The sequence below is a fragment of the Protopterus annectens genome, chromosome 2.part0 (assembly GCF_019279795.1).
Source record: "Protopterus annectens isolate FY-2018-M chromosome 2.part0, PAN1.0, whole genome shotgun sequence".
In the NCBI taxonomy this organism is placed as follows: Eukaryota; Metazoa; Chordata; order Ceratodontiformes; family Protopteridae; genus Protopterus; species Protopterus annectens.
In genome coordinates this window covers 1,697,954,295-1,697,967,863 of record NC_056728.1, presented here as the reverse complement: position 1 = coordinate 1,697,967,863, position 13,569 = coordinate 1,697,954,295, and the positions used below count along the sequence as shown (strand labels likewise).

Sequence of the window (13,569 nt, the reverse complement as noted above, 5' to 3'; positions counted from 1 at the left end):
TAATCATAATAGATGATGATTTCAAAGTCAGATGTACACTTTGTATCTTATGTATTTTGTGACATTGAAAAAGGTTTTGGCTTCTGCAGAAGTATTAGTGTATCCCACTTGGAAACAAGTTAGTTTATCAGATGATTTCAAAATCAGATGTATGCTTTTTAATCTTATGTATTTTGTGCCATTGAAAAAAATGCAGTAAAAACTTGTCTGCACGTGTAGCCTGCCTTATACTTTTTTCCCCATTTCAGCAGGTGCTGCCTAAAGAGAAGTCCTTGCTCACTACTGCCACTGTTAAAACTAATTCTTCTTCATCTGCACAGGAGGAGAACGAGATGACCCCACAGCTGTCGCAGGTCCTGAAATCTGTGTTTGTAGAAAATGTTGGTTGGGCATCGCAAGTAAGTAAAAAGTGATTTCTTGATTTTTTAATGTGCTTGTCCACGCAGGCATCTGTGTGTGTGTAGGCAGTACACTTACATACACGCAGGTTTATGTATACCTATCACATATGTATTATTTACAACTATCCTCTGTATTTGCAGTGATGCAGTAAGTATGAGTCTTGTTCTTGGTTGACAATCCTAAAACAAAAAGAATGTGTAAGACATCCTAGAATCATGTTGGCTGAGGAGAATTTGTACTGTCAGCCTGAATGTTTTTCATATTGATCACTGTTATAGTAGCCTTAACTATATGGGTTATATCCTGCCAAGGATATAACTACTCGCCAGCTTTCAAAGCTTCAGGACACCTTCCATGCACCCAAACTGTCGAACAGCTCGAGCTGATCTGACTAAAAGACAAGATTGGGTGTGAAGCCTTTTAGAGCTGTACTGCCCCAAAGAGTACGCTCCTCTGAGGCTTTTGAGGATCTACAGTCTGCTAGTGTTTTTCTTTGCTGGGCAGAGAAGTTCCCTTTGGGGAAAAACTTCCATTTTCTTATATTAACTAATGATGTTATGTAGTCCTGTCTCGCCATTATCCTTCATATGTGGGTTCGGAGCTGACGGTCGGCTCCAACTCGGCCTATATACTAGCTCGAAAGTCTTTGATTGGCTGGGCTAAGATGGTATCCCACAATACCTTGCTCCACATCCCTAGATCTCGTTTGCCGCTTGTAGAGCTCGGATGTGGTCTCGACTTGGCTTGGCTAAGTACTCTTTAAAAATAACTTCTCTTGAGAAAATTTCTGATATTATAGAATTTTTGCATAGATACAGTTGTGATAGCGTTTGTTGGCCTTTCTGCGTTCTTTTGGGTGTGTTTGTGCGAGTTTTGTGGTATCCCTTCTACCCTTGGGCTAGGCCTGTTTGAGTTAGAGAACCTAGTCCTTCCCTTGTGATTTTTTTTTTAGTTTGTGGTTCTCTTTGTGCTGAGACCGTTTTAATTAGAGGTCTCTCTATTGTTTGTGTGCATCAGGGAGTGTGTGTTGTGCTGAGCGTTCGTTTCCCGCCCTTTTCTCTAACTGACTTCTGCACCGAGAAAGTTTGGAGTTCTGTGTTTTATAATTATGTCGAAATAGCAAAAAGAACATAAGCCCTCTGGCTTTAAAAAGTGTTCTAAATGTTCATACAAAATGTCTGTTACAGATGGACATTCCATCTGTGTTTATTGTCTTGGAGCCATCCACCTTCAGGAGTCCTGCAGTTTCTGCCACTCCTTTAGTCCTCGGGTGCTCCAAGAAAGGAAAAACAAGTTGATACTAAAGGGTCTGTTAAAACCATCTTTTGAGGAAAAGTTAGCTTCGACTCCCAGCTCTGAGTCGAAGTCTAAGTCATCTAGATCCAAGAAGAGATCGCCGGCTCCATCTGTGATCTCGGAGCCGCCCTCTAAGTTTTGGTAGTGGAATCTGCTTCCTCTGCTCCACCGACCTCGGAGCCGCAGGAAGTCACTGTTTCGATTGAGTCCTCGACTGCTCCGATAATATTTGAACTGATTCGGAGCCGGTCTCCAAGTTTAAGACAAGCCTCTCCAGAGAAAAGGTCTGCTTCTCCATCGATTTCCTCCAAATCCTCCAGGCTTTCAGATTTGGATGTGGATAGGGTGGTGCAGCGGTTCCTGGAATCGCCATTGTTGGCCAAACTTTTTTCGGCTCCGGAGCTAGCCCTGGTAGTCGTACCTGCTATTCCTCCTCCGAGCGCATCGTTGTCTTCAGAGCCAGTAAGCTCCGCTCCGAGGGATGTTCCTGTGTCGGCTCCGATACCCCAACTGGGACTCTCGGTACCGGCATCGGCTCCATCCACAGGGTTCGGGACTCGAGTTTCTTCTGTCAGCACCGAGGGGGATGACTCGGAGCACAGGTCGGTGCCGAGCCTTCCTCTGGGCGCATCGGCAGCGGGGACTCGGGCCCCGGTCATGGCCTTAGAGGGCGGTCGGTCCTCAGATTCAGGAGGTCCCGCCTTCGAGGCAATGCGGAGCGCGCTGGCTGGATCAGCTACCTCCCTCGGATCGGTCCTTCCGTTCCCTACTACACTGGCAAGAGCTTCTGACACCCCGCTATCCTTGGACAGCAGGGCGCAAGGGCCTAAGGACACCCCCATGAGCGGTCCCCTTCTTTCTGAGGAGCCCTCAGACTCTGTGCCTGAGGAACCCCCCAGGAAGAAATCTTGCAAGAGGAAGCATATAGACTCCCAAGACGAGTCCCTCACTTCAGATACTGACCTCGAGGAGTCGGAGGGGTCCCCCAAGTCTTCCTCTGAGGATGTTTCGTTCTCCGAAATCCTGGAGATCTTGAAACAAAGAAGAGGCTGGCCTTCCAAAACCCCCTCCGAGGAGGAGTCAGTATTCCTTAAGACCTTTGGCGCCCAGCCTTCCGCCTCCTGGGTATCCCCACCCTTTGATGAGCTCCTAGACTTAATTTGTCGAAGGGTGTGGGAGACTCCTGACTCCGTGGAGCCTGTCCCTCGACGGCCTAACAAATTCTTGTCTGCCCCCCAGGGAAAGGATTTTTTGACGAAGGGAACCCCAGTAGATGCTATGGTGGTGGCGGCCGCCACACAGAAGGAAGTTGCAGAGTCTTTCTGTACGGTCCATCCCCCGAACAAGGAGTCCAGGATGGTGGACCAGTACGGGAAGCATACCTTTTCCTCAGCGACCTTTACTCTGTGGTCACTGAATTACTTGACTCATTTCACGCGGCTCCAAAGAGATCTCCTTAAGGAGGTAGGAGATACTCTTAGGGCTAATGTACCTGAGACGGTGGCTCAAGCAGTCAACGCACAGCTTTCCACCCTTAATTCCATTGCGAACTCGTCCATGCGATTGATTTCGTACACAGCCGAGGGAGCTAGTAGGGTGGCTAGTTCAGGAGTGGCCCTCAGGAGGCAAGCCTGGCTACGCCTGTGTCACTTTGTGGAGGCCTTTAAGTCTTCCTTTACAGATGCCCCTTTCGACGGTTCCTCCTTGTTTGGGACCAAAGTAAAAGACACACTCACCAGGTGCGAACAAGAGGGAAAGGCCATGTCTGCCGTGGGAGTCCACTTTTCCCTACCGTCGAGACCTTATCCCAAGGCTCAGCGGGGGGGGGGGGGGTGTGGTTCAGAAAATCACAGAGGTCGTTCCCTACCGCACAAGGTGAGACCCCCCCCTTGAGGCAGAGGGGGGGTTATACTCTGGAAGACGCCGCCCCAGAGGCAGAGGGGGCCCCCGCAACTCGGGGGACCGGGATTCCTTCCGCGGTTCCCCATACTCTCACTCTTGAGGGTGTGCCCGGCTGTGCTTCTCCGGAGCCAGTCAGGATCGGATTTCCCATTATCCGGAAGCCTGGGCAAGAATAACCCAGGACAGATGGGTTTTAGGGATAATCGCTGGAGGTTACACCATTCCTTTTCGCTCCACCCCTCCTACCCCCAAAAGGATCCCTGATGCACCACCCAGTCAAAGGGGTCAAGCAGCATCAGAGGTCTCTCAGCTGCTAGAAAAAGGAGTCATCCAACCAGTCCCCCCAGACCAGATCGGATTAGGGACTTACTCAAGATTCTTTTTGGTGCCGAAAAGCACTGGGGACCTGAGACCCATTCTGGATCTCAGCCGACTAAATCATTATGTACGCAAGTCCAAGTTCTGGATGGTCACACTGCAATCAATTCTCCCGTTATTGGGAAAGGATGTATGGATGTGCTCCATCGGCCTGTAGGATGCTTATTACCACATAAAGATGAACAAAGCATCCCGGCGTCATCTACGCTTCCGGCTGGGAGCCAGGCACTTCCAGTTTCGAGCCCTGCCCTTTGGTCTCACCACAGCCCCTAGGGTGTTCACCAAATGCATGGCAGTGGTGACGGCTCACTTGAGGCGTCTAGGATTCCAGGTGTTTCCTTACCTGGACGACTGGCTCCTAACCACCCCCACCAAGCATCTGCTTTGTCAAAACAGAAGCACTACCATCAACATTTGTCATCAGCTAGGCATCACAATAAACTGGAAAAAATCTGCCTTGCTACCCTCACAGCGTGTCTTATTTATAGGAACAGAGTTGGATACCATTCGGATGAGAGCGTTTCTGCCTATGGAAAGGATCATGAGGTTACAACGGCAGGTTCAAATGATGATGCCTTTGACACGTGTAAAGGCAAGGCTAGTGCTGCAACTACTAGGCACGATGGCATCCACTATCATGACGGTTCCATTAGCGAGGCTGCACATGCGGATATTACAGTGGCTCCTGTTCGCCCAGTGGACTTTTCAGAGTTTGCCTCTATCCCATCCCATCTTGATCACAGACAAATGCAGACAGGACCTAAGTTGGTGGCTGTGCACCGACAATCTAGTAGTAGGAAAACCGTTCTCTTCACCCAACCCGGTAGCCACAGCGACCACGGACGCCTCCCGGATGGGGGGGGGGGGCCATTATCTTGGCAGGTTGGTCCAAGGTACGTGGCAGGAACACGAGATGAACTTGCACATAAATGTCCTGGAGATGAGGGCAGTGCTCCTAGCATTGCAGGCGCTACAACATGTCCTCCCATCCGGGACTATTGCGATACACTTGGACAACATGTCGGTAGTGTGGTATCTCAACAAACAGGGGGGAACCCGATCGTACCCACTATGCAGGGAGGCTATGAGAGTGTGGAACTTGGCGATAGCTTCCCAAAGGACCTTGATAGCAACGCACATTCCAGGGAAAACCAATGTGATCGCAGGCAAGTTAAGCAGGGCGATCCTTCTGCCCTACAAGTGGTCCCTGAATCGCCAGGTGGCGGACAGCATATTCAACAAATGGGGTCAGCCTTGCTGCGACCTGTTTGCCAGCCCTCTCAATGCGAAATGCCACGCATTCTTCTTACCGATACCCCCACTGGGGGGATATCCAAGGGACGCTCTGGCGCACATTTGGCCCTCGGGTGTGCTGTATGCTTTCCCTCTGTTTCCCCTTATCTCGAGGGTGATCCAGAAAGCACTATCCCTGGGAAGCAGGTTGATTCTAATCGCTCCATACTGACCTCGACAAGTATGGTTCCTCTTTCTCCAACAGTTCGCCGTGGAGCCTCCTTGGACTCTGGACCCTCGTTCAGACCTACTGACACATATGTCGGGACAGCTCCACTCCTCCCTGGAGACCCTCAGGCTGACCGCCTGGCTACTCCACTTTCGACCGTAGTCAGGTATCATGATTTTTCTCCAAACGTAGTCCATATCCTCTCATCCTCTCACAAACCAGCCACTAGGAAGATTTATTCCAGTAAGTGGAAAAGGTTTTCCATATGGGCACAGTCTAAGGATATTGACCCCTACACGGCTTCCATCAACTCTGTGCTGGAATTCTTATCTCAATTATTCTACCAAGGGTCAGCCCCAGCCACCATAAAAGTTCAGCTAGCGGCTATCTCTAGTTATCATGTGGCATATGAACCCAGCTTAATGGCTCACAGACTGTGTAAAGCCTTCATGAAAGGCACACTCCTCCTTCCACCCCCCCCCCGGTAGCTCAACCGGTTATGCCTTGGGACCTTAATTTTGTTCTCCAGGCTCTTACTCTTCCACCCTTCGAGCCTGCGGCTTCTTGCGATTTGAAGTTTCTGACATGGAAATCGGCCTTTCTAATAGCCATTACTTCTGCCAAAAGAGTTTCAGAGCTTCAGGCCTTGTCAGCTAAGCCCCCTTATCTCATTTTCCATAAAGATAGGGTCTCCCTCAGGCCGAATCCAACCTTTCTTCCAAAAGTAGTGTCATTGTTTAATATTAATCAGTCCATCGAACTGCCAGTATTCTTTCCCAATTTCTCTGACAAGGCAGAGTATCAATTTCATACGTTGGACGTTCATAGGCAACTACGCTTTTATTAACACAGGACTAAGGAATGGAGGAAATCAGATCAACTCTTCATTTCGTTCTGGGACAATCGCTTAGGTTCGGCGGTGTCCAAAGTAACCATTTCTAGATGGATATCAGGTTGCATCTCCTTTATTTACCAGACAGGAGGTAAGAACATACCCTTTCCAGTCCGATCACATTCTACGAGAGCAGTGTCTACGTCTACGGCCTTTCAGGCTAGGCTATCCATGGATGATATATGTGCAGCCGCAACATGGGCTTCTCCCCATACCTTTGTGTCCCATTACAAACTGGATGTGGTATCCAAGGGCAGGTCTTCCTTTGGCTCCACAGTGCTCAGGAGTATCTTCCATTGAGCCACCCAGGATATAGGTGCTAGGGACGTTGTTCCACATATGAAGGATAATGGCGAGATAGGACTACATAACATCAATTAGTTATGTACTTACCATAACGCTAGATGTATGTAGTCCCATCTCGCCATATATTCTTCATTACCCACCCGCCGTCCCCCTTGCCTGGAGAATTTCCTTTATAACCCTGGCTGTAGTCCCTTTAGACAACTTGTTGGACCTTGTCTATCTTGACTGTGGATGTGTGTGTGTGGATTGGACATATTGTTTTTGTTAGCAGCAAACTAGATCTGGGGATGTGGAGCAAGGTATTGTGGGATACCATCTTAGCCCAGCCAATCGGAGACTTTCGAGCTAGTGTATAGGCCGAGTCGGAGCCGACCGTCGGCTCCAAACCCACATATGAAGAATATATGGTGAGATGGACTACATATATTTAGCGTTATGGTAAGTACATAACTAATTGTTTTGTTACTTTCCTCTTCGGGAAAATTATTTTAAAGCTAGGAGTGTTTATTTTTTTTTTTTTTTTTTTTTTTTGTAACAGACTTGTCTCGAGAATGTAATGTACTTTTAAACAGAGCACTATTTTTTCTCTCTGTAGTGTAAACAAACCGATAACATATTTTCTGTGAATAAATTGTATTTAATGTTCCATTGTGGAGCTGCCATGGTGTTTGAATGTGCTTTCAAGTATGTTTTTCTGACAAAAAAAGTAACTTTTGTGCATTGGTAGCCTTACTGACATTTGCTGCTTCTCTTCCATGGGTAAGAGACACCATTTTCAGCTTAACCATGGAGTAGATTATTTGTCGCATGATGGATCCTTCTTCCAGCTACAAAAAGAAAAAGTTAAGCAAACAGCCTTTACCACAACAGCAGGTTAGCAGTTTGTGTCAGCTGCAGGTAGGCGGCTCTGCTGTGACCATTTGTTGTACCTCAAAACGCTCATCTTTTATCCCAAATCCCTTTGGTGTAACACCTACAGCCGCTATGGACCATGGGATGTTGGAGTCCCCTCACTGAGCAAGGGAGACCCACTCCTGTCTGTCCTGGGAAAAGGGCTGGACAAGTTTCCCTGTTGTGTCAGAATGCTGTGCCCATCCTTGGGGGAAGCAGTGGCTACCATTAGTAACATAGTTGGCCCTATTTTTCCTGACAAAAAGAGACAGATAAAACATATATCTACTCTTCAAATTTCTTTAGGTAGGAATAGTTTAGTGGGACTGGCTCAGGGTTTAATTCATGCTATTGATCCATTTTGTAGGAAAGTTTCTGGTAAAGTGGGATGCATTCTTTCCTGAAGACATTAAAGAGTCTGAAACTGAATGGGAAGGTTCATGAACGGGATCAGGGTTTTGTCCTCAGATTTCTGATTCAGACTCAGAGGAGAGCTCTGTTTCTGATTTCCCTGTTGGAGTTTCTCTGTCTCTGAGACTATTGCTAGAATGTCCAAGTGTTTTCAGAAAAAGAGCGCTGCAATTTCTTAGTCCCTCAAAATACTATGAGTAGTTTCAGAAGGATTTTCCAGAAAAAACACCCATTCTTCCTGTCCTGTCTACTTTGCAGGATGTGTGTGTTTTTACTGCCTGCAGTTTTCCTGATACTCGTCCAGCTGTCTAAAAAGTCAGATAGCATATATAAAGTTCCTCAGTCTTTTGTTTTATACACTATTTCCAAACCTGACCCAGCAACTGTAGCCTTAGTTAACTGACTAAGTTAACTAACGTAGTTAACTACTACCTAATCTCTTGAAAAGACTAAACGGGAAGCCCCCCACCCTAATCCTAACAACGCGTGGCTCCTAAGACCAAACGCTCCTACCTGGACAACAACCAAAGCGTCTGCAAAGACCAGTCCTCACCTCCTTGAAAAACTACTACCTAATCTCTTGAAAAGACTAAACGGGTAATACTCACAGCCTACTATCTCTTCACTAAGCTAAGGTTGTTGTAAACTGGAACCTGGCAGTACCTTTTTATTAACTAAAGTGCAAAATATATCTCTGCAAAGTGCTTCTTTCCTGTAAGCATTGGTAGTAACTTCACTACGCTGAATATTGCACTCACCTATTGCTGGCTCTAAGACCCTGAGAACTCCTGGCGGTGTATGCCCCGCTCCGCTTGCTCGGGGCTCCGCCTCCGCCCTCCTGCCCCCATATCCCACCGCCCCAGTACCTCTACATTTATAGGAATAGATAACCCTCCCACGTCTTTGCAAACCCAACGCCCCTTCAATTTCCTCACTACTCCTCCCACTTCTAGGCCCTCCCCCAATTCTAAAGGTAAAACTAAAGTCTCTCCCCTTCCCAGTACACTTTCCCCTCTTACACCATGGCCAAATTCACTTATTCTATCACCCCCCTCTCAACAACACTACTACTCCTTATTGCCTATTTTTTAACAAAGTATGAAAACCAAACTCTCATAGGATTCTCCCTCCCTAAGCGCTACACCAACTGCCATACTAATCTTTCTGCCATATCTGTCCCACCAACGCCCAACACTGTTAAAACAAAATCCCCCAACATAGTCCAACTCACCCTTCATCACCCTAAAATTTCAAATAATAAAAATAACCTCAAATTACGATTTAAACTACAAAGACTATTAATTTACCTGAAAAATAGTATTACCATTTATGGCGATATCCATCCCAGTCCAGGTCCCACTACTGTCCCAGACTCTAACCCCTCTAAATTAGCTAGTAATTCTACTGACTCCCTTCTAGTACTACATCTGAACCTAAGAAGCATTAACAACAAGGTGCACAACCTGCACGCTATGTTAGCTACTCATTCCCCTGACATCATGTGTCTAACTGAAACATGGCTAAAACCCACCACTAAGGATGAAGAGATTCTCCCACCCGGGTATAATATCTTCAGGGCCGACTGTAAAGAAACGGGTGGAGGTATAGCTGTTATGTTCAGGAATACCCTGAATATCATTAGGAACCCAATACAACCTCCCATAATCTCTAATTTAGAACTTATTGCCCTAAAGTTATGCTTAAACACTCAAAATGCATCAACCTCATTGTAATTTATATCCCACCAGGGAATAACACAGAAAATCTGGAGCAAACCCTGTCCTGGCTAGCCACTAGTTACCCACAAGAAACCATAGTACTTGGGGATGTCAATATAGACTGGTCCCTTTGTTCTACCCATACAACCCCACAACCTATTAACCTACATGGCTTTTCCCAAAATATACTATCCCCAACCAGACTTGGCAATACTCACCAAAAGAAACCACCATCGACTGGATCCTTACCAATAAAGATTCAATCAACTATACCACTGGGACCCTTCCCAGCGACCTCAGTGACCACCTAATTACCTATATTATTAAACATAAATGCCCAACTACTAACCCCCCCTTATATAGACTAATTAGAAACAAAAAGAACTTTGTCCCACAACTATTCCTTGCAGACCTAAAATCCTGCAACTGGTCCATTTTAAAAGCTCTACCCCTAGAAGAGTGTTTCCCACTTCAACGATACATTCCTTAGGATACTTGACTCACATGCCCCAAACAGACTAATCAGATCCAAAATCGATAGCACCTTGGCTAACTAGAGAAACCAAAACCAAAATGAAACTCAGAGACCAGGCCTGGGACAAATGGAGAGCCACTAAAACCCCCCAAGATCGCATTAAATTTCAACAGCTAAGAAACACTACCAAAACAGCCACTACCCAGGACAAAAAACAATACTTCTGCCACCTCCAGAGTAAGCACCAGAACAATCCAAAGAAGTTCTGGGCAGGATTTAACAACCTCCTTCACCCAGGTAAAACTACTACCCCAACCCCTGAGAAGCACATCGGGAAAGATGCGGAGGAAATAGCCAACACCTTTAACTCCTTCTTCACCGATACTATCCAATCACTTGCCAGTCAACTAACCTCCACTGCCCCACCTACCTCTCAACCTCATGAAGCTGCCCACACCTCCTTTAACCTAAACCCTGTCTCTTCCTCCTATATTTGTACCCTCTTAAAAAAACTTAAACCAACCACCCTGGCGGCTGATCACCTCCCAGCGGAATACTTACAAATAGCATCCGCCATCGCCTACCCCATATCCATCCTGATCAATAGAACTATAACTGAAGCCAGCATCCCCTCTTCTTGGAAGATTTCTTATATCATCCCTCTTCATAAAGGAGGTACCTCCACTGAAACATCCAACTACAGGCCAATAGCAATCCTGTCCCCAATAGCGAAAATTATGGAAAGATGTGTTCACAAACAACTCCTTCACTACTTAACCCTTAATTGTCTCTTATCTAACTCCCAACATGGCTTTCGCCCCCACCACAGTACAACCACCGCCCTCCTTTCCTTTGTAGACTCCATTAATAACAATCGTAACAACAAACTAATATCCTCCGCTTCTTTCTTGACCTATCGAAGCTCGATATGGTCAATCACCAACTCCTACTTAATACCCTAGAAAGCCTACATCTTAGCACCCCAGCACTAAGCTGGTTTAAAGGCACCTCACTGGTAGGCAACAAGCTGTCCTGTGGCAAAACAAACTATCAGACCTGCTCCCAAATACCATCGGTGTTCCTCAGGGCTCCATACTTGGTCCTCTTCTGTTTTCCATCTTCATAAACGACCTTCACTCAGTCATCCCAAATCCACCTGCATACAATATGCTGATGACTCCACCCTGATCTGCTCCGATGTCTCCTCTCAAAACTCCAAACAACTACTCAACTCTGTTTTACTTAGTTGAGAAATGGTTCACTGACTTGAAACTCCTACTCAATCCAACAAAAACTAAATTACTCCTATTTTCCCAACGCCAACACACCCTTGGCAACTCCCAAATACTAACATTACAACCTTCCATGTTAAATCCATCAATGGAACCATCATAGCCCCTGTCACCAGTACCAAATTACTAGGTGTTACCATTGACCATAAGCTTAAATTTGACATCCACATTACCCAAACCATTAAATCGGTTAACAAAAAACTTGGATCCATGTACAGAATAAAAACTTCTTAACCTCTACCAAACTAACTATTGCCCCGACATCTCCTCTCCACCCTACTATATGCCTCCCCAGTTCATTCTTTCCTCAATAAACGTGAACTTAACATGCTCTCTCTTGCTTATAACCATATTGCTAGATTCATAACAGGTTCCCCATATCGCACCCACCACTGCCTTAACCTTAGGAAACTCGGTTGGTTGAACTACCCAATCTTCTCAAACTTAACCAACTCACAGAAGCCTTTAAAATAATCCACCATCCAGACAGAACTCCCTCACTTTGTAGTATTTTGACCCCCTACTCCAACCTTAACTCCCTTGATCAGCTAATAACGCCCAGATCTTAACGATTAAATCTAAGAACTCGGTGGTGATGCCCTGTATGCCAACTCCATTGGAAAGCCTTGGAACTCCCTGCCAAACACCCTTAGACTCATGACCTCACATAAACAGTTCAAAATAACCTCAAAACCATCTTAAGCTACAATGGCTATGCCCATGCACAGAACCTGACTAACTTATCAAATCTCCTGTACTCATAATGTGCCCTGATAATTAGTTACCTAGACCATTATTTCCACTGTGTTTATCCTATACAACTAGTATGTTTAACCTGTTGCTTTGCTACTTGTGCTTATATAAAATCTATGTTATTCCTATTCTTATATTGTAAATGTAACATGTTCTCATCATGTATTGCCATTATGCTGGAGCTTTTCTCCCCGGGCCTCTACTGAAAAGGGATATGTATCCAGCTGGACTAGCCCGGTCAACAAATGTAAAATAAAATAAATAAATAAATAAATAAACTCCACTGCTGCTAAACATTTGGTTAATTCCAATCATACTCTTTCTAATAAGGATGGGAACCCTGTTGATAGATATGGAAAAAAATGTATACTGCTGCAGCTTTGATTTACAGAATTTTAAATTGTCAGGCTAATATGTTGAAGTTTGTTCTGACATATTGTGAACAGTGAACTAAATCCAAAAAAAGAAAGAAAGAAAACACTCCAACACCAGAAATAAAGTTAGCGCTTTCGTTTACTGTTTCAGCAAACTTCTTCAGACAACTGACAATTGAATTAATTACCATTTAAATAGACAATCAACCTTATGACATCATATATTAAGTACATAAATATAAGCCAACATTTAAAGAACCCGTAAACAATTCATTTTAGAAGTCAGAAATATTAGTATACAAATACGTAAAAATACAAGTATTAAATATACAAAACCAACACAATCCTGAAATATATGTATATATATTCATATAGATACAAGAATAATTATGAATATAAAAATATTTATATACAAATAAAAGAAAATTCATCTCAGCAAAGCCCTCAATTTTAAAATACTTTTAAAGGAAATAGCTTCATTTAAACCTGGTTCGCTAACGGCATTCAATTTTACTTGCCAAATCAGTTCTTTTTCATCCAGTTTTAGATCACTAGGACCCCCTCTTTCATTTTCATTAACTTTCTCCAAGACTAGGAAATTAAATTCATGTGAGGGGTAGGATTTAATATGCCTAGCCAAGGCATTTTTCAAATCTAATCTGCTTATAGCATATATATGTTCATAAATCCTATTTTTCAAAGGCCTTTCAGTACGGCTGATGTAAAAAGCTGAACAACAATTACACAATCCCAAATAAACAACCCTTGTAGTATTGCAATTATACTTCCCCTTAATAGGAATGCAAATGTTCCTTAAGGTAACTTGCTTTGTCACTTTAATGTATTTACACCACTTGCATGACCCACATTTGGACATACCACAATGTGGGCCATACACTGCAGGTGAATTACTTTCCAACAACATCTTCAGGTTTCTGCCTCTCCTAAAGACAAACTTAGGTGATGGGTCCAAATTTTTATTTATCAGATTATCCTCCATTATAAAAAAACAATTTT

At 44.8% G+C, this 13,569-nt stretch overlaps 1 protein-coding gene across 1 annotated transcript in view; it reads left to right on the top strand.

The window, feature by feature from the left end:
- The window catches only part of PLK4 (polo like kinase 4), a gene marked incomplete in the record, with an annotated part of 949,915 nt that overhangs the window by 820,815 nt on the left and 115,531 nt on the right, over positions 1 to 13,569 (top strand). Inside the window, 1 exon segment of the mRNA XM_044061753.1 lies at positions 249 to 398. Within this exon segment, the coding sequence (XP_043917688.1) occupies positions 249 to 398 (150 nt within the window).